The sequence below is a fragment of the Marmota marmota genome, unplaced genomic scaffold, assembly GCF_001458135.2.
Source record: "Marmota marmota marmota unplaced genomic scaffold, marMar, whole genome shotgun sequence".
Classification (NCBI taxonomy): Eukaryota; Metazoa; Chordata; class Mammalia; order Rodentia; family Sciuridae; genus Marmota; species Marmota marmota.
This window is the reverse complement of record NW_026000102.1, coordinates 4,707,597-4,728,550: the sequence shown is the minus strand read 5'-3', so window position 1 is coordinate 4,728,550 and position 20,954 is coordinate 4,707,597. Positions and strand designations below refer to the sequence as shown.

Sequence of the window (20,954 nt, the reverse complement as noted above, 5' to 3'; positions counted from 1 at the left end):
GTTCTCAGAGGCCCCGCCCCCAGGCCCGAGCTGAGAACCCTACGTCTCGGAGTCTTTCCCCCGGGCCGGCGCGCCCTGACGTCACATCCGGCGCGGCGTCGGCGGCGTCTGCGCTCGGTGGGCAGGGCACGTCGGGCCGGGGCAGTTGGTCCGTGGGCTGTGGAAGGGAAGAGACGGAAGTGGGGCCGGTGCAGCGGGCGCAGGGAGGACCGGTCCGGGTGAGGAGGGCACGGGGCACGGGAGGGGGACTGCGGGCCGCCTTAGCCGCCGACGGTAGTGTGGCCGCGGCCGCCTTTCGCCCGCCGCTCGCGACCTGCGGGTGCGGCGTGAGCTCCGCTCACCTGTGCGCGGCCGCCGCCCTCCCCGGCTCGGGGTCCTCTGGCTGAGCCCCGCCGATCTGTTCGCACTCGTCGGCCGCCCCCTTCCCTCAAACTTCGTTATTCCCAGCCGCACCACTCCACGACCCTGTCCTGTCCCCGCCATGCCCTGCCCGCACCATCCTCTGGCCAATCCAGTATGACCCCCGCTCCCCCCGCCCCCAGCTGTCAGTCCCTTCCTGTGCCCCGCGGTGCACCCTTTAACCTTGACCTCGGCCCTTTTCCTGATTAGTGTGCGTGAGTAGCGTCCATCCTCCCTTTTCGATCTTGTCAAAACGAGGGGCTTTCTCTTATTCTCGGTTGGGCTGGCCAGGGTGTCACTTCCGCCTTCTTCTCCTTCAGACCATGGACGGCTCCTTCGTTCAGCACAGTGTGAGGGTTCTGCAGGAGCTCAACAAGCAGCGGGAGAAGGGCCAGTACTGCGATGCCACCCTAGACGTGGGGGGCTTGGTGTTCAAGGCACATTGGAGTGTCCTCGCCTGTTGCAGCCACTTCTTCCAGAGCCTCTATGGGGATGGCCCAGGGGGCAGTGTTGTCCTCCCTGCTGGCTTCTCTGGGATCTTTGGCCTCCTGTTGGACTTTTTCTACACTGGTCACCTCGCCCTCACCTCAGGGAACCGGGATCAAGTGCTCCTGGCAGCCAGGGAGTTGCGAGTACCAGAGGCTGTGGAGCTGTGCCAGAGCTTCCAGCCCAAAACTTCAGTGGGACAGGCATCAGGTGGCCAGAGTGGGTTGGGGAAACCTGCCCCTCAGGATGTGAACAGCCACTTTAAGGAGCCAACAGACTTGGAGGAAGAGGAGATTACAAGGACTCTTGGTCTAGTCCCCAGGGATCAGGAGCCTAGAGGCAGTCGCAGCCCCCAGAGGTCCCAGTTCAGCTCCCCTATTCAGAGTGAGAGCCCCTCCTTCCTTGCTGGAAAACTCAAGCAGGCTCTGAAGCCTTGTCCCTCAGATGACAAAGAGTCTGAGGACTGCAAAGTGCCCCCAAGGCCCTTTGAGGCTGAAGGTGCCCAGCTGCAGGGCGGGTGTAATGAGGTACTGTGCCCAGGGTGCTGGAACCAGGGAGGCAAAAGTTGGGGAAAAGATGGACAGTTCTGGGGTGCTCTGGACCCCAAAGTAGAATCTCTGTTGTAGTGGAACAGGCTTTCTCTGAACATAGGAAGCCAGTGACCTCAGCTGACCATTCTGTGAGTTACAGCTGTCTACGATTGCCAACTTCTTTGGGGGTGGAGTGGGCAGCATCAGGGTTATAGATGTTTCCCTCAAGTAGTGAAATCTGGCCAGGCTTCCGTGTCTTATAGAAACAGTCACTTCTCCCCATATCCAAGATTCAGATGTCTGCCCTGGGCTCCTGAAGGGACCAATCCCTGATGAAAGGACTCATCTGGGTTGGGGTTTGGGATGGAACTAACGCTGGGTCCCCACAACCCCTGCTGATTAATTTGGTGACCCCACCCCCTCCTGCTGCCTCTTCTACTCTAGTGGGAAGTGGTGGTTCAAGTTGAGGACGACGGGGATGGCGATTACGTTTCTGAGCCTGAGACTGTGCTGACCAGGAGGAAGTCAAACATAATCAGAAAGCCCTGTGCTGCAGAGCCAGCTCTGGGTACAGGTTCCCTAGCAGCCGAGCCCGCTGAGAACAGAAAAGGTACAGCGGTGCCGGTTGAATGCCCCACATGTCATAAAAAGTTCCTCAGCAAATATTATCTAAAAGTGCACAACAGGTAAACATTGTTTTTCTACTTTTTTTTCCTGTCTGCCATTCCTATGTTGGGGGAGGGGTCCTGTACTTCCCACTTGTGGGCTTTGTAGGGGCTGGGGGCTTTAGCTCAGACTAACATAGTGCCTGGTGTGGGCATACCTCTGTTTATCAGGGTGTGGGAACCTGGTTTGGGTCAGATTTTCCTCCCCCTTCTACTGTGTGTCTTTTGGTTAGAGATGGATTAGTAGACACCTTGTCAACAGGTTGTGCCAACTGTGGACTTTGACCTCCTCCTGGCTTCTGCTGTGGGGAATGGAAAATCCTGTGGACTCTAAGCTGAAACTAGGGCCTGACCTTAGCAGTTTCTAAAGCCTGGCAGTGTGGGCTTTGGGCTAGGTGCTCATCTTGAGGATTGGTGCTATTTCCATTTCTGGGGACATTAGCTTTGAGGTGTCAGTAGAGCATAAAAGACCATTTGTCTAAAGCTGGAGTGTCCAATAAGGTAACCAGCAGTCCCCTGGTCCATTTTGTTTTTGTTTTATTTTTAATAAGTTGTAGATGGACACATATCTTTATTTTATTTACTTATTTTGTGTGGTGCTGAGAATCGAACCCAGTGCCTCACATGTGCTAGGCAAGCACTCTACCACTGAGCCACAACCCCAGCCCCTGTGAATCCATTTTAATTTAAAATTAGTTAATTCAGTTTCTCAGACACACTACCCCCATCTCAAGTGCTTGGTAGCCGTGTGGCTCCTGGCCGCTAAGCAGACAGCGCAGACATTCCACTGTCCTAGAGAGTCCTCTTGCACAGCGCTGCTCTGGAGCGCCTGCAAAGCCTCTGGGGACAGCAAGTAGGTGACAGGCTTTCCATTCCTGCCACTCTCCAGCCCAAGACATCACAGTGCGCTTTTGGAGCAAGCCAGGTTGTGTCACATAACTGTTCTCAGTCTGATACTCTGGGAAGCCAGCGGTGATCCTGGAGCTGGAGCTGGGGTTGAGACCTTTTGCTACCCCTGTGCTCGACCTCAGGGTGGTTACCACTAGTGGAGCCTTTGGGTAATCCCAGTGTGTGGGGAACTCTGGGCCTGTGTGTCCTGCCCAGACACTTAGGCTGTCTGCTACTGAAAGATTCCAGTGCAGAACAGTCTCCATTCCTCTTTATCTCGGGCTGTATGTTGCTGGATGGCCCTGAGAGCTGGGAGGGGAACAGTGCTTTCAGGAGGCCACTGCAGCAGGGCCTGAGGACAGCTGATACTGTGGCAGGGGATGAGAGAATTGGCCTCTGGCGGGTTGTGAGGTAGCCCATGGGCTCTTCAGTCAGTGTTCATTAGTTCATTCCACAGACTGACAGACAGGGATGGCATGTAGCTCACCGGTGGAGCACCTGCCTAGCACAAGGCCCTGGGTTCAATCCCCAGCACTGCCCCCCAAAAAAACCAAATTGCCAGATAGCTGACAAGACTTACGAGCACTCAGGATACACCAGTGGACTAAACAGAGGTCATTATTGAGGGCTTACCTTCTTGTAGGACAGTGCAGATGAAAGCGTAAAACCTAATGAGTAAATGTGTAGTGTGACAGTGGGTCCAGGGGCTGGAGTCAGGGTGGGGACAGTTGCTGTCTTAAATAGCCATGGTCTGGGTGACTTACAGGGAAGGATTTAAAGAGCAAAGATTTAAAGCAGCTAAGGAAGCCATCCATGGGAATAGCATTTGGGCAGGCACAGGAACCTCTGAGAAGCTCTTGGCTAGGAGTGAGAATGGCAGGTTGAGGTGCTGGGAAGGGGTGAAGGGCGAAGGCCTTTCTCGGGGCTGAGTGGGAGACATCACAGCCAGGCTAACAAGGTACCGGGCAGACCAGCTCATGGAGGGCTACTAAGGCCACTTGTCTTTTTTTTTTTAATATTTATTTTTTAGTTTTTGGCGGACACAACATCTTTGTTTATAGGTGGTGCTGAGGATCGAACCCGGGTCCCGCATGCATTCCAGGCAAGCGCGCTACCTCTTGAGCCACATCCCCAGCCCCGAGGCCACTTGTCTTAAAAGGGTTCCTCTGGCTTCTGAATTTAAACTTGCCTGGGAGGATGGTGTGGAGGGGAGGATGTGTGTTAGCTCATGCGGGGCTCAGATCTGCCGTTGGACTGTGTGGTAGCAGCGAGGTGCATGGTCCGATTTTGGCCACAGTTTTGAAGATGGAGCCCACAGAGGCTCTGGGAAGACAAGTATTCCTCCAGGTAGTCAGAACCCAGGGATACTACTGCCTCAGAAAGAAGACTGCTAGCCGTCAGCCTCTGTGGGACCACGTAGGGAGGCTGGCAGAGGTGGGGCTCAGGCTGGTTCCCAGCTGTGACCTCAAGCACAGAGCTGTGTGGGCTTATGGTCTGGGGTGCCTTCTCCTGAGAGCCTCTGTGCTGGAAGGGGTTTCGGGGGCTTGTTCTCTGCGTGTTCACCAGCTGGGGTCTCACAGGTCATGTGGTGAGCCATGGCCAGTCCAGGACACATCTTCATCTCTGCTGTGCAGCCCTCATCAGTGGTGCTCAAAGAGGGCCTCCGGTGAGGGAGAGCTAGGAACCCGTCTCAGCCCCCACACCCCTGTGGCTTCTCCTGGCAGGAAACACACTGGGGAGAAACCCTTTGAGTGTCCCAAATGTGGGAAGTGTTACTTTCGGAAGGAGAACCTCTTGGAGCATGAAGCCCGGAATTGCATGAACCGCTCAGAACAGGTACTTGGGAGCTGACCCAGGTACTTGTGGGCAGGGGCACGCTGGCCCATGTCTTGGTGCTATCTGGGAAGGGCCCAAATAGGAGACCATCTCTGATGATGACTCTAAAAATAGCTGCAGGGCCCTTGGATGTCGTCAGGTCCACACTCTGGTACAAGTGGAATATAGGCCTCCAGGGAAGGAGGGACAACCCCTGAAAGGACATTTTGGGAGGCATTTTGGGTTTACCTGCTGAGGCCCCTGGCCCAGCTCTACCCTCAGTTTTGGAGAAGGAATGGCTCCTGGGAAGGCCCTTCCGGCCACCTTGCCCACCATCCCACAGTTGTCCCCTGTGGGTGGGGTCTGGCTAACTGCTACCCTTATCCTCCCAGAGGCCTGTTGGTTGCAGCTGAGGCCAGGGACTGTGGGTGAAGTCGTTTGGTCCCTGCACCCAGCCTGTCTGGGCCTGAGGTGGGCAAGCCTTTCTCAGCACATGGTAGTTTGCAGTGCCCAGTGATGGTCAGGGCAGGTGGGTTACATGTTGCCCTCTCCCACCCTAGCATCCCCCGCCCCAGGCAGACTCTTCCCAGCAGCAAGTGGAAGCCCCAGCAGAGACTGCTGTCACAGGCAGAGGCTCCCCCTGATGCTGGCCCTGCTTGCCCCTCACACTGCCAGGTCTTCACATGCTCCGTGTGCCAGGAGACCTTTCGCCGGAGGATGGAGCTGCGGGTGCACATGGTGTCCCACACTGGGGAGATGCCTTACAAGGTCAGGCTCAGTCTGTTCCCAGAGCTGAGGGCCTGGGTGGGGTGGGTGCTGGCCCCAGGATCCTTCCTGCTGAGCCTTTGCCTGGTGCCCTTATCCTCCCAGAGGCCTACCCCTTGACATAGGTTCAGAAGCCTACCTTCTCTCCCCATCCACTGACCTCCATCTGTGGGTGGTGCCCCTGGCCACAGTCTCACCTCCAGGGTCTTTTTGGGCCTGTCTCTTTCCATAGGGGGCATGGCATGGGCAGCTCATGACAGCTTCCTTCCCCTCAAGCCATCTTTCACGCCAGATCAGGGACCCTCCTTGATCTTGGACTGGGCCCTGTCCATATCATCCTACCCAATGGCCAGGGTTCCCTTGGTGCAGGCTGCCCTGGAGTTGACTGTGGGCCTGTTTTCCAGTGTTCCTCCTGCTCCCAGCAGTTCATGCAGAAGAAGGACTTGCAGAGCCACATGATCAAGCTGCACGGAGCCCCCAAGCCCCATGCAGTAAGTGTCAAGACCGGGCTGGGCCCAGCATTCTCTGAGGTGGGATGAGCAGAAGCATGGCAGCTGTGGCCATACAAAGTTGGGGGGGCCTGTGGGGATCCTAGGCAGCCCCATGCTGTTCTCACCTGGTCCTGGGCGCTCTGCTGTCCCCCTTACCCCACAGTGTCCTACCTGTGCCAAGTGCTTCCTGTCACGGACAGAGCTGCAGCTGCATGAGGCTTTCAAGCACCGTGGGGAGAAGCTATTTGTGTGCGAGGAGTGCGGGCACCGGGCCTCAAGCCGCAATGGACTGCAGATGCATATCAAGGCCAAGCACAGGTGTGGGTCAGCCCATCTTCTCCTGGGGTCTGGCCCTGCTGCCTGCAGCTGGGCCAGGAAGGTAGCATTTGCTTACATTCACAGGGATGTGTGTGCTTCTGCCCTGAGTCCAGTGCCTGCAGTCTTTCTGGGGTTGGGGACCTGTGGGACAAGCAAGAGCTTGCTAAGGTGCCGGAGCTGGGGAGGGGCTTCAGGCCGAGACGAGGCACTGTATCTCTTGGGGCAAATTTTTAGTTTCTTGTGACTGACTCCCTGCTCCATAGACTCCTTTCTTTTCTTTCCTTTTTTTTTTTTTTTTTTTGGTGCTGGGGATTGAACCCAGGGCCTTGGGCTTGCAAGACAAGCGCTCTACCAACTGAGCTACACCCCCAGTCCCTTCCATAGACTCCTTTCTGTTGGACAGTGGTGGAGTCCCTTTCCTGTACCACCCAAGCCCTCCTGCTCAGCATATCCTAGCTGGAGCAGGGTGAGGGGGGGCCTCTTCCCTCTGTGATGGCCTTGCCTTGTCTCCCTACCCAAACAGGAATGAGCGGCCATATGTCTGCGAGCTCTGCAGCCACGCCTTCACTCAGAAGGCCAACCTCAACATGCACCTGCGCACGCACACGGGCGAGAAGCCCTTCCAGTGCCATCTGTGTGGCAAGACCTTCCGCACCCAAGGTGAGGCAGGCCCATCACCTCCTTGTCTTGGGGCTAAGGCCAGTGCTGAGCCCCTGCCTTGTCCCCACAGCCAGCCTGGACAAGCACAACCGCACTCACACAGGTGAGAGGCCCTTTAGCTGTGAGTTCTGTGAGCAGCGCTTCACCGAGAAGGGGCCCCTCCTGAGGCACGTGGCCAGCCGCCACCAGGAGGGCCGGCCCCACTTCTGCCAGATCTGTGGCAAGACCTTCAAAGGTACTTGGGGGTGCCCAAGGCTGGGCCATCTGTTTCTTGCTGACCCAAGTGGGAGGGTGTCCATAGAGGTGGGGGGCAGCAGAGGCCTAGCGACGCTCCTCAGCTGCTGAGCCTCCCTGCCAGCAGACATCTTCTGTCTTCAAGTGCCTACAGGGGCGAGTGGAGCTGCTGACAGTGCAAGTGGGGCTGGGGCTCCCCAGGGGCCTGGTCAGTTGTGACCTCAGGGAGGTGTTGTAGAGCCTGGCAGGGCCTGGCCCCAAGTAGTGGGGGGACCCTTGCCCAGGGCCTCCTGCTGGGTTTCCTCCTGGGCCCTGGGATCCTGCCTGCAATCTCAGGCATATCTCTGCCATGTTTCCCCGGCTCCTGATACCTGTGGCCCCGTCACTCCTGCAGCCGTGGAACAGTTACGTGTGCACGTCAGACGGCACAAGGGAGTGAGGAAGTTCGAGTGCACTGAATGTGGCTACAAGTTCACCCGGCAGGTAGGTGGCAGGGGTGCCCAGGGTCACCTCTCCCTCCCCCAGGCTCTGCCCCCATCCCTGAGCTCTCACTCCCCGCAGGCCCACCTGCGCAGGCACATGGAAATCCACGATCGGGTGGAGAACTACAACCCACGGCAGCGCAAGCTCCGCAACCTGGTCATTGAGGACGAGAAGATGGTGGTGGTGGCCCTCCAGCCACCTGCAGAGCTGGAAGTGGGCTCGGCTGAGGTCATCGTGGAGTCGCTGGCCCAGGGCAGCCTGGCCTCCCAGCTCCCTGGCCAGAGACTGTGTGCAGAGGAGAGCTTTGCTGGCCCCGGTGTCCTGGAGCCCTCACTCATCATCACAGCTGCTGTTCCAGAGGACTGTGACACGTAGCCCACCCTGTCTGCTTGGTCCCAGCCAATAAACCACGTGGCTTTGGACTGGATTGTTTTGGCCTGCCCAACTGTCTGTTTCCTGATGCCCTGGAGACAGTCAATGCTGCTTTCTTCACCTGTGCCCCTGCTGGTGCCCTGTCCCGTCCTCTGGACTTAGCAGCTTCCTCAGCTCCTCAGCTGAACAGGACATCATGGGGGCAGGCAGCCTTGGGTGCCAAACCCTTGGACTCGGTTTTTCCCACATCTGTCTTCTGCCCTTTATTTATTTATTTTTTTTCTTTATCCTGGCCTCTGTTCTTTCAGGATTTTAGAGCTGGTAGCATTGGCCAGAGTTGGTAGTGTTCCTGTTTTAGGGGTGACATCAGGTAGAATTCATTCCTAAACTTCTGTGGAGTGGTGGCCCATGATGACGGCCTCACTGGCTGGAGCCAAGATACTGGCCCAATTCAGGAGTATCCGAGCTTGCCTGGGGACCTGAGGAAGGCCAGGCTCCTGGCTAAGCAGGCTCAGCCTGGCTGGCAGCATACCAACAGAGGGACATGTCCCTTAGGAGGGCCCTAGCTTGGTCTAAGAGGCCTGGGTTATAGAAGAGGCCAGGCCTTGAATGGAGAGGGGCCAGGTTCTGCAGCCATGGGGGGCTGAGAGCCATGGAAGACAAGCCCTCAGGTGCTCAAATAGATTGCGGTGTGTTAAGTTTCTTCCCAACTCCTTTTTATAGCCCTGTGACCCTGGGCAAGTTACTGCTTCGTCTCCATCTTTTAATGGGATTAGTATCACGCTACATACTTCACAGAGGATCGAATGAGAGCTCACTGGATAATAAACCACTGCAGAAGGTACCTGGGGGCTAGGGGATCTGCTTTCGAGATGTCTCACAGAGGTGCAGATGGGCTGGGTCCTCTCCACTGGCCACTTGGGCTATCACACAGCCTGGTGGCTGGGTGCCAAAAACATACATCCCAAAGGCCAAGGCCACAGGGTCCTTCATGCTCTAGCACTGGAAGTCACATGGCTTCACCTGTGTTCATTCTGTTTTTTGAGGCCGTCACCAGTCTGCTCCAAGACTGAAGAGGAGGGGACATGTACTCCCTGGCCACTTACAGGATGGGTGTCAAACAATCTGTGGACACCTTTATAAACTGCCCTACCTATTATTCTGTAATAGTCCGAATCAGAGGTCACTGGTTCAAATGCTCATGACCCCAGTGACCAGAGCTGGGCACTGCTGAAATCCCATCACAGGAAGATTCCTGGAACACGATCCTCTTAGAGCCGGAGACTAGGGAAATGAGGTGCTGGGTTAGAACTCGGCAGTAGAGCGCTTTCCTGGCACATGGGAGGCACTGGGGTTGATCCTCAGTGCCACATAAACATAAAATAGGCTTCAAAAAAATATGGGGTTGGGGTTGTGGCTCAGTGGTAGAACACTTGTGTCACATGTGTTAGGCACTGGGTTTGATTTTCAGTATCACATATAAATGAATATAATAAAAGGTACATCAACAGCTAAAAAACATATTTTAAAAAAATGTTTTAGATTCAAGACCCAGCTACCTTTATTTTCATCTTTGTACTTGGGATTGAATCCAGGGGCACTTTACCACTGACCTACATCCCAGCCCTCTTATGGCCTTGATATATTGCGGAGGTTGATCTTCAACCTGTGATTCTCCTGCCTCAGCCTCCTGAGTAGCTGGGATCACAGGCATGTGCCACTGTACTTGGCCCACTTTCCTTTTATTCCTTGACCGTTGGGACCTCAGAAGTAATAAAGGTAGTATTCAAGTGTAGTAATTACACTCCAGGTCTGCCTCTTTCCTATGTAGGTTATAAACCGCTTCACATCTGTTCTGGAAAGGGGTGTGTTGGTGCACACCTGTAATCCTAGCAACTTGGGAAACTGAGGCAGGAGGATTTCAAGTTTGAGACCAGCTTGGGCGATTTAGTGAGATTCTGTTTCAAAAAGGGCTGGAAATAATAAATAAGCAAGCAAACAAACAAATAAATAAATAGGGCTGGGGATAGAGCTCAGTGGTGGAGCACTGGCCTGACATGTGTGAGGTCCTCTATTTTAAGGCTTCTGTCTTCCCAAGCCAAGTTATCCTGCAGAGAGGAACCGCGATTCTGCACTACCCAGGAGGGCTGAAGAGGTTTGGAACGGGAGGTGGCCAGTCCTGGAGATCAGAGATGCAGCCACCCCTGCCCCCTGCATCCGGGCCCCTTCCTTTCTTTGGCTTGATCTCCTGTGAACTGAAGTGGGAAGGACCGGGAAAGCTCTGTAAAGGCCCCTGGCACTGGGACTCTCGCCTCTGCTCTTGTTCTGTGCACTGCTGGCTTCAGGCCAAAGGTCCCCCAGAGCAGGATAAAGGCAATGACACACCAGACCTAGGAAACAGGTTTATTTCAAAAAGTATCGAAGGCATCCTAAAACCTTAGACAGGTTTCTCAACATTCATAAGCCTGGAGAACAGACAAAAATAAATAGCAACTTGTTCCCACCCCTGGGGCAGGACTGGAAGGAGGGTGTTCCTTACTGTGAGTCTCTGAGTCATATAAATATAGAATATGTTCTAGATCAGCATTAAATACTAGTCACTTTAGTCTTTATAACTTAATGTCTTATAGACAGAAAAGTTCTATACACGTAACACATGGGGACAGCCCCATAGCCAGGTGTCCCAGCCTCTGTCCCAAAGTCTGTGTAGAGACCTCTGGTGGGGACCACCCAGCCCAGAACCGTGACAAAGGGAAAGCAGGAACAGAGGGTCTGGTGCTGGACCCCAGCTGGGTCCACGGGTGGGAGGGGCCTGCTCCTCTTCACCACTCTTGGTCTTTCTCAACCCACACTCCTGATGGTGGACACCTGGGTATCTCTGGACCAGGCAGGAGAGGGACACAGACCAAGCCCCCTCTCTCCTGCACAGGCGCCCCAGACAACGGGGTAAGCCAGCCACCATGAAGCAGCAGTGAGCAGGAGTCCAGAGCTCTTCCTTGAAGGCTCCATCCCAGAAGATGACTTGCGACAGGAGTGGCCGTGTCTCCAGGCAGAGGCAGAGTGGACTGGGCACACTCTGGCACTGAGTACATACTCGGGGCCTTCTCAGCTGACAGACAAGCCACCTCACATGGGAAGGACAACCCCTGGGCCCCTCAGCAGCCTCAGGGAAGCCAGGCGAGGGCCACGGGGAGACAGCTCTAGAGCAGAGGAGGGGGGAGCTCAGTGAGGGGGTTACTTGGCGGGGGAAGAGGAGGCCAAGGCACGAAGCCAGCATAGAGCTTCAGGGTGTGCTGCCTGCCTGGCAAGTGCTCAGTAATGACTGGTGATGGCTTCCCATGGTCAGGAAGAGCTCTGAGCTGCAGCCACTCCAGCCAGGGGATTCCAGAACACAGCTTTCTAACCCAACATGAGGGCACCTGCAGCAGTGACACCGTACAAGGGAACAGGCAGGCCAGGCCAGACAGGGACTTCCCAGAAGCCCTGCCACCTGGCCAGCAAATGGTCTTCGGTACCACTCGCTAAGAGACGGTGCCAAGGCTGTTCCTGGCAGGAGCCTGCTGCACAGCCAGGCCACCAGGGAAAGGCAGCCCTGGAGCCTTGCTTCCCTCCACCTCCTGAGGCAGAGTCTTGATTCCCTTCCTACAAAGGGAGGGGAGTGACAGACCCAAGCACAGGCCACGGGGGCTACCTGAAGGGGCTCAATCCCCCAGTCCTTGCAAACATATCACTTCCAACAGAAAAACGGGGCCTTCCCAAGCTGTGGTTTTCCCAGGAGCTCCTCAGGGGTCCAGGCGGCCCCCATTCCTGCAGAAGCTCTGGCCAAAAAATCCAAACAAAACTGACCAGGGACTGGGTCCACGGCTCAGTGGCAGAATACTTGCCTAGCATGCAAAGCCCTGATCTCAACACTGCAACCCCCACCCCAAAACAAACCTGACCTTGTCTCTAGAATACCCGCCTCCCACTGCTTTTAACGGTCAAACTGCATTTCAAACTTGGAACCAACTGCCGAGGCCACGGTACCCAGGGCTTCCTTAGAAGCAAAAGGACCAATGACTCAGGGCGAGCTAGGGCTTTGCAGCTGTCCATTCGGCCAGTGTCAGCAACAGATGCCCAGGGCTTCCCAGCAAGGAGCTACAACCTCGAATTGGGGGCTTCAGTCCACTTCTCCAGTCTCCCCTCCGCCAGCCAGGACAAAGCCCTGGAGGAGGACACACAGGCCACTGGAGCAGGGACACCCGGCGTCTGTCCCACTGTATCCTTGGGAACAGCTCAGTGTGCTGCTCTGGACCCCTCTGGGCTCCTACTCTGACTCAGTCCCCAGACCCTGTCTCACCTGGAGGCAGCCCACCTCCACTCTGGTGTGAGATCCCAGTAGGGGCGAGGAGCAGACCCCCTCTATCTGGGGAGCTGGCCCACTGGGACACCCAGCACTAGTCAGAGTGTGGGACCCGACTACAACCATCGTCTCCTGGTTTCTGATGCTACAGGCCCAGATAGGGCCTGCAGGAAGGCAGGGGCCATTCCCAGACCCTCACAGGAAGCCCCCTGGCCCTGTGCTCCCAGGGTGGGAGAAGCGGCGCAGGGAGTGTGTGTGTCGCACGGGTGAGTCGGAAGCCACAGGGTAGGGATGACCTCTGGGAGCCACAGGTGTGCCAGCAGGGTTCTTCCTGGACCATGGGAGGGGCATTCATGACGGGCCTTGGCCCCAGCAGCCGTGACTTGGGTTCCCAGTGCACAGAAATCCTCCAGGCAATGGATCCTGGCTTCAGTCAGTGCTCAAGAGCCCGTGCTCTGCCTGGTGAGACCACCCTGACTTAGGCACAAAGGAGGGGCTGCTACCCCTGCGAGGTGCTGGGTTCCCTGCACCAAGGCCCTCCCGGGCCAGGCCAGGGCTAGTGCAGTTCTTCAGGGTTCCGCAGTGGCCGAAATCGGCCCGCATCCATGTCATTGCTGCCACTGTCCAGGTCAAAGCCGCGCCCACCCAAAGGTGTCTGGGGCATGAATTGGCGGAAGATGCTGACGCTGCCATGCCAGAAGGTGGGCTCCGGGAGCCGCCCCACCACACTCCACGCCCGAGCCTCTGGGTCATATGCTTCCACCACGTCGGAGAGCTCAAATGTGTTGTCATATCCCCCGGACACGTACAGCTTCCCTCCCAGGACAGCCAGGCTGCCCCCTACATGCACCTGTGGGCCAAGGGGGATGGGTGAGTGGAAGCTGGCAGCCAGGGCAGGGAAGACCCTCTACTTCATGCTCCCCTCTGCCAGGAAGGTATCTGGGGACTTGGGGAGATCAGCAGTGCCCCACCAGCCCCTCACCAGGGGTCGCCTGGGCACTTCCTAGACGCAGTTCCAGGAGCTGTCCTCGGCCAACTTCCCAGGAAACGCGGTTGGGACAGACCAATGCCCTTCCACACCTCAACTAGGAAATAGGGCTCCCAGGGTCACATGCAGTGCCCAGGCCTGGCAGGTGGTCCTCTCCACAGTGGCCGGGGCAGCTGCCACAGCACCGCCTCCTGTATACAGGTCGCAGGAGGACTTCCTTGCACTCTCTTCATCTCGGCAACAGAACCTCTAGGGCCGGCCCTACTCTTCTTCCCATCTCTAAGACAGGGAAACTGGCTCATGTGGCTCATAGTGGCAGATCTGGGACTTGACCCAAAGCCTGGACAATGCCGCTGAGCCTTCCCAGCACCAGAGTCTTAGTGCTTCTCTTCCTAACGAGTAGAGAAAGAAGGGACGCCTTGACCAGGAGTGGCAGCAGTCTGGGTGTCCCAATCAGAGCGCACAGCAGTTGTCCAATTAATGTGATCCTAAGGTCAGCTCCTCAAGAACCAGCTGAGGGAGGCTCGGCCTCCAGAAGCCTCCTGTCTGACCTCACCCTGCTCTAGCAGAGCTGCTGGCGCCCCACAAACACACCAAGCACTCCCTGCCCTGGGGCTTGTGCACCTGCTGTCCCTCTAAGGTGACCCTGTTTCCCTCCCTCATTTCCTTCTGCTCTCTGGCTCAGAGCAGGTACTCAGCAGGTCTGAAGGACCAACGCAGTGAACGGTGGCCCTGGGATTTTATCTAACACGGGTCTCGGTGAGCCTCAAGTGCAAAACAGGACGACACCAAGCTTCTCTGAACTGAGATGGTTCCCAGAGAGGGCAGAGCCCCACCCACACGGCTGCTCCCCAAGACTCATCACAGTGACACGCGGGTTGCAGACCCAGGACAGGCCTGTGCTCACAATGCTGGCACAGCTTCAGAGTTACCTGATTCATAGATGGGATCTTGTCCCACTCGTTCTTTACTGGGTTGTACACGTCCACCTCGGCAGAGTCATCCCTGTGGAGGGAAGGAGGGGGCAGACAGCTGGTCAGAGCAAGGAGGATGCTCCTAGGGTAGCAAGGGACAGAGTCCACAAGGCTCCTCTACTGAATTTTGTTCCCCATCCCACTCCTAGTACTGGAGATGGAACTGAGGGTGCTCTACCACTGAGCCACATCCCCAACCCTTTTTATGACCATCTTGAGATGGTCTCACTAAGTTGCCTCCAACTCGCCATCCTCCTACCTCAGCCTTCTCTTTTGCTGAAGTTACAGGCTATGTGCCACCTACCCAGCTGTGACTTGGAGGTTTTTTTTTTTTTTTTTTTGGGGGGGTGGGTGTACTGAGGATTAAACTCAGGGGCACTCAACCACTGATCCACATCCCAGCCCAATTTTGTATTTTATTTAGAGACAGGATCTCACTGAGTAGCTTAGGGCCTGGCTTTTGCTGAGTCTATCTTTGAACTCCTGATCCTCCTGCCTCAGCCTCACGTGCTGCTGGCGTGCACCATTGTGCCTGGACAACTTGGGAGTTTTTGATGCCATATGGCAGCTCTCTCAGTGGGAGACCCCATCCCCACTGTCTTAGAGAGTGATTTCAGGCTCCAAGGCTAGAACCCAGTCTTGCTCCCTAAACCCAGAGATTACACCCTGGGATACCTGCAGCCCTTTGGTGAGTCCTACCAGCCAGCAGAAAGCAGCTGCTACTCCCTTGTGACAGTCCTGGTAGATTCCTTCAGATCTTTCTTTTTTAAAAATATTTTATTAGTTGTTGATGGACCTTTATTTATTTATACGTGGTGCTGAGAACTGAACCCAGTGCCTCACGCATGCCAGGCAGGCGCTCCACCACTGAGCCACCATCCCAGCCCCTCTTTCAGATCTTGAAGTTCCTTCCCACCCTGGGCTTCCCAACCACCCCACCCTGCCTCAGTCTCCTCACCCTCCCAATTCTGATCCGAGCCCCGCTTTTGGGAAGGTCTTCGCTGGCTGACTAGGCCAGACCAGGCCTCTTCTGAGTCCTGGACTGGCCTCTGCCCTCAGCATCACTGTGAGCCTGAGCCTGTCTTATTCACGGCTGACTAAATCCTTGGTGCCCAGGCGGACCAATACAGTCACGGGGATGAGGGCATCAACACCCTTCCTCCCTGTTTGATACCCCTACAACAGAAGGTGTGAAAGCACGGCCTTGGACAGCAGCAGTAATGATTCATAACAGAGGTCAGGGGCTGGGGCTGGGCTCAGCGGGAGAGCGCTGGCCTCGCATGCACGAGACCCCAGGGTTCCATCCTCAGCACCACATAAAAATAAATAAATAAAATAAAGATACTGTGCCCATCTACAACTAAAAAAATATTAAACAAACAAACAGACAACAACAACAACAACAACAAAAAAAACAAAGGCCGGGGGTCAGCAAAAAGGCCAGACAGCAAATATTTTAGATGCTCTCTGTATCAAGCTGTCACTGTCATGCAAAACAGTCACAGAGGTTCTGAAACGGAAGGGCTGGCTGTGCTCCAGTTAAACTCTACAGGACAGAAACTTGAACTTCATACGGGTTTTCATGTCTGCAAAGCAGGACACTTGTGTTGAGCCCTCCCCGACCCCGGCCCAACCGTTTCAAAATGGGAACCCACTCAAGTTTGTGGGCCCTAGGACGATGGTCATTAAATATGGGGACCTGCTCAGCTGTCCCCACCCCTCACCCCCTTTTCCAGCAGAGACACAGGACCTGCAGACAGAAGGGGCTGGACTAGACGGGGCTCCCTGGCTCTTGCACTGCACCCTAACCAAGCAGCCACCTTTTACAGGACCGCTGCAGGACAGGAGCCACAGGGCAGAACCCCCTCTCCTGGTCATGGAGGAGGGAGGAGGAGCCGCAGCCTCTACACAACACGGGCTGTCTCCGTGGGGATGGCAAGTGGCCCATAGGCACTACCCAGAGATAAGTGGCATTTTGGGCAAGGGGTTATATGGTCCTCGAAGAGCCCAAGTATATGAGCAGGGTGTTAGTGGGGGGGAGGAACAGGGCGCAGTCCCTGGGCCCCAGGTCCTTCTCTTTCTCCTTCCACAGCCTCTACTCAGGCCCAGGCCAGCTCCCAAGCCTCCTGGCAGGCCACCCCCCTGTTCCGCACCCTGGGGTCGGGGCTGAGGACTGCCTCCTCCCACATGCCCCCAGCCTGAGTAAGAGCTGGCAGAGGCCACGCCCTCCCTGTTGCCACAGGAGTGGCCCAGCAAGGGGAAGGGGAAAGCGGGTGGGTCTCAGGAGAGAGCAGCACTTGGGTACTTCCAGTTCTAGGACCACAGGACAGAGAGGACATTCTCAAAGGCACTTGGCCTAGAACCACTGCTGAGGGGCTGAAGGGAAGTTTCTGGCATTCTGAGAGTTGTATTTATAGCCATCCCCACCCCCTCTTTGAAGACACTTCCAAGATGCCGGGGAGGGAGGAGGGTCAGGCAGTTTTATAACAGGACCAGACCTGGCTGAGATTCCAGGGCTTTCTCAGAGTAGGCCTTTGGCATATGTCGACGCAGGCCCCTGAGCACTGTATGACCAGCAATGGACACCTTTCCCCCTCTGTTGCTCACCTTGAGCGAGAGTCTCCTGTTTCCAGGGTGAAGCAGACAGAGGCCAGTGCTGTTCAGGCCTTGGGCATTTACCCCCTGTTCAAAGTCCCAGGGGGAAAGGGGGCAAAGGGGACTGTCATTCATGCTCCCTCCTTCCTTCCTGGTCCCACAGTTTCAGGTAGGCTCTAGGCCAGGAAAGGGAGCAGCAAATGCAGGAACGTACCCCATGTGTGCGTGCACACACACAGTACTGTGCGCATGCAGGGAGGCCACTCAGCGGCCAGGAGGGCCATCTGGCGTAACCAGTGGACAGAGCTGGTGATTTCGCTCACATGTGCTAGACTAGCAGATGCCCAGTGACCCACTGGCTGCCTGTCTCTGCTCTGAGCTGCCAGGGCTGCAGCTCTTTTTCTAAAAGAACCCAACTCACCACCCATTAAGAAAACCAGAGCTGGGTGCAGTGGTGCACGCCTGATTCCTAGCAGCTCGGGAGGCTGAGGCAGGAGGATTGCGGGTTCAAAGCCAGCCTCAGCAAAAAAACGAGGCACTAAGTAACTCCGTGAGACCCTGTCTCTAAATAAAATACAAAACTGGGCTGGGGATGTGTCTCAGTGGTCGAGGGCCCCTAAGTTCAATCCCCAGTACCAAAAAGAAAAGAAAACCAGGCCAGGCATGGTGGCATACACCTGTAATCCCAGCAATTTGGGAAACTGAGGCAGGAGGATCGCAAGTTCAAGGCCAGCCTCAGTAACTTAATAAGACCCTAACTAACTTAGTGAGACCCTGTCTCAAAAAATTGTTATTGTTAAGAAAGATCTGGGGATGCAGCTCAGAGGGAGAGTGCTTGCCTAGCACGCTCAGTCCCTAGTAGCGTGTAGTGCATGTGCACACACACGCACACACGCCAGACACACAGGGCATCAGGCAGGTGGGGACTCACCTGACGAAGTACATGAGTCCATTCAGAGTCACAGTCTTAGGCGCAAAGGACCAGGGTGGAAGCTGACCACAATCCACCAGTGACCACAGGTCGGTGTCTGGATGGTAGCACTGCATCACCATAGTCTCCTTGCCCGCCAGGGAGCCGATGGCGTAGAGACGGCCACGGCAGGCCGTAGTGGAGCAGTTGTCCATGGGGTAGGTCATGGGCTGCAGGGCCTCCCAGGAGTCAGTGGTGTGGTCATAGCGCTCCGTGCTATCTGCAGCCACCACGTACAGCAGCCCATCCAGCACAGAGGAGCTGTGGTACTCCCGGGCCTTCAGCATGGGTGCTACCTCGGTCCACTCATTCACACTGGAGTTGTACCTCCACACACAGTCGTAGAGCCGTGAGCCATCCGAACCGCCTGCCAGGATGCACAATGAGCAGATGGTCAGCTCACTCGGGGCGAGTCACCTACCTGTGCCTTCCTGAACTACCAGGGCCTCTCCCTGGAGAGGAATTAACCTCATTGGCCTTCACCCGAGAAATGCAAGTGGCCAAAGGTCAGAAGCTCTGGGCTTTGGTGGGGACCACTGTCATAGTGCACACCTAAGCCCTGGGGCACTCTGCTGAATATGCAGGCAGCCTCTGTCAGGATCCCCGACAGAATCACCCAACACCAACAGGTTATCTGGTTACTTCTCCTGGGTGGCCCACAAAGCATAGAGCTTGTTCACCAAATTCTACCCTTCCTGGGCACTCTCTAACCAGGGCTCTGCCAGAACAAGGTGAGAGGAAACCCAGGCTGTGAGCCAGAGACCTAACCAAAGATCATGCTATCAGGGTGCGTCAGGGTTCTGGTGTTGGGGCAGGTTACAGGGATGGGTTTCATTTGAAAAACTCATCAATCTGTACAAGTATGATGTATGCTCTTCTAAGGAATTCTGGGGACTGTCTCCCCTGGCCTCGGAGGCCGGTGCCACAGGCAGGACAGGATTAGAGACACCTTCTGTCTCACAGCCCTGAGCTTTGGAAGGGAGAAGACATTCTTGTAAAGCTCCATCTGGGCCTGTACCTTCCTCCCAGGTGCTGTGGCAAAGGCAGCTGAAACCAGCTTCCTGGCCCCCAGGAAATTCCAAACTGCCAGGCCAGCTGAATGGAATGACCCAGCCACCTGCCTGAAACCCAAAGGATTAGCTGCTCAGCTGTGACATTTGTGGAAGGGCATGCAGAAGCTGGGGCAAGTCTGGCCAGTTCTTGGAGGGAGTTCTCTGCTCAAAGCCACATGTCAGACTTCAGAGGGGATGGAGATGGGTGGCAGTTGGGGACATGGTCCCCAAACAAAAAAGGGCCAACCTCAAATTGGAAAAAGGGATATATTCTGACAAATATCAACAGAGGGTCGGCTGGCTGCCAGACAGCGGGCCAGGAAGCGTGGTCAGACCCCAGGACATCCCTGGGCTGGGGCATGGCTCAGAGTAAATTCTCTCCTGAACGTGCCAGGCTGGGGCACAGCCACTGTGATAAACCAGCCGGAGCCTCCCTGCCTGATAACAGCGCCAGAGGCCTGCCCTAGTCATTTCTTTCCTTATATAGCAGTCACAGGCCGCCCCTGCTTGCCCCACAGAAAGGGGTAGACTCCCTCCTGTTTGAAAAGGGATTCATCCTTAATAAAAAACGTGGTAAAAGCCCAGGACTGGGTCAGGCTGGGGTCCGCCCACCATGACTCGGCAGTGTTTTGGGGTTTGAGCCAAGTAACTGGAAGAAAACCGAACACGTGATGGTGTTTACAGTGGCAGGCCAGCTCAGCCTAAACACCATGTGACCCACAGCCCCGTGGCTAGGTGCAAGTCCCAAGAAACCTTGTCACTGGGGATAAAGCCAAGGAGTCAGGGGGCCCTGGTGGCCCAGCAGGGCAGAAATGTCCTGGCTGGGGAGAACGGGCGCCTCACCAGGAGTTAGCCTCCTGCGTGTCCCCACATTCCTTGCAGAGAAAAAGAAAGCATTCATTTGTGAGTGAATGGCTGTCTCTTCAAACAGGAGGGAGGCACCTCCCGGGCCAGGCAGGCCCTACCGCACCAGGAACTGGGCCCACAAGCAGCTACTTGTCTCTGCTCACGTAAGGCGCAATTTTAGGTTGAAAGTAATTGGAGAAACGCAGTTGTCCAGGCTCTGGCTTAGACTCAGGTGGGCCCTCGAGTCCAGGTTCTGCGGCTGTCTCCTGGAAAGGTGGTGGGCTTCCCCTGGGCAGCCCCCAGCGCACTCACCCGTCACATAGATGTCATTGCCCAGAGCCACGATGCTATAGCCCCCGCCCAGGTGGTCGGGGAACTCGGCCAAGTAGCGCCACTGGCCCGTCTGTGGGTTATAGCAGTCAACCGTGACCAGTTCGTCGCAATCCTGGTCACAGCCGCCCACAAGCACGAGGATCTCAGCAAGGCCGGTAGAGGGGCGCGGGCGCATGCGGGGACAGGGCCCGCGGTCGTGGCGGTCGTAGCGCGCCGCCTGGAAGTCGCGCGCCTCGCGTAGTAGGCGCAGGCAGGGTGGGCAGCGCGCCACCAGCGGCTCAGCCTCGACGTGCGCCAGCAGGTAGAAGCGGCGCACGAAGGGCAGGCGAACTGCCTCCAGCAGCTGTGGCCAGTGCGCGGCGCGGCGCGGTGGGTCCGCGCGCACCCAGCGCAGAGCCAGCTGGTAGGCCGCCCTCCTCCTTGGGCACGCAAAGCCCGTCGTCGCGCAGGTAGCGCAGCAGGCGCGCCAGAGGCAACCGCTCCAGCTGCTCAGCACCCAACTCGCCCACGTGGCGCAGGATGAAGCGCTGTGCCGCGCTCGCCAGCCCCGCGCAGCTGAAGGCCTCCGCGAAGTCCTGCATGTCCAGGCAGTTGGCCAGGTCGACGCTGCCTGCTGCAGGAAGGTGCCGCACGCCTCCTTCACGGCCGGGAACTGCAGCAGGTCCGCGGCGCGCAGCAGCGGCTCGGCGTTGTCGCCGCTCACCGCCACGCGGCCCCGTGTAGCAGAAGTCCCAGCAGCAGCTGCAGC

General features: G+C 56.5%; 2 protein-coding genes across 3 annotated transcripts; one reads left to right on the top strand and one right to left on the bottom strand.

Annotated features, from left to right (window-relative positions):
* The first annotated feature begins 74 nt into the window (after positions 1-74).
* On the top strand, positions 75-8,161 carry Zbtb48 (zinc finger and BTB domain containing 48). 2 transcript variants are annotated; one of them, XM_015501454.2, is made up of 11 exons: positions 75-218; positions 720-1,412; positions 1,860-2,101; positions 4,693-4,804; positions 5,459-5,551; positions 5,953-6,039; positions 6,203-6,357; positions 6,881-7,017; positions 7,088-7,252; positions 7,646-7,734; positions 7,813-8,161. In XM_015501454.2, exons 2-11 carry the CDS (start codon positions 723-725, stop codon positions 8,107-8,109), a joined length of 2,067 nt encoding a protein of 688 aa, XP_015356940.1. In that variant the 5' UTR covers positions 75-218; positions 720-722; the 3' UTR covers positions 8,110-8,161. The 2 variants fall into 2 exon arrangements, with proteins under 2 accessions (XP_015356940.1, XP_048639663.1); XM_048783706.1 differs by lacking the exon at positions 4,693-4,804 and having other exon boundaries at positions 5,344-5,551.
* A 2,334-nt stretch (positions 8,162-10,495) lies between these two features.
* Klhl21 (kelch like family member 21) lies at positions 10,496-20,954 on the bottom strand (the record flags this gene model as incomplete). Its single annotated transcript, XM_015501312.2, is given in 6 exon segments — positions 10,496-13,298; positions 14,369-14,441; positions 17,937-18,342; positions 20,186-20,618; positions 20,620-20,814; positions 20,817-20,954. Coding segments are annotated over 6 exon segments (1,539 nt in total), but the record flags the coding sequence as incomplete, so codon positions are not given.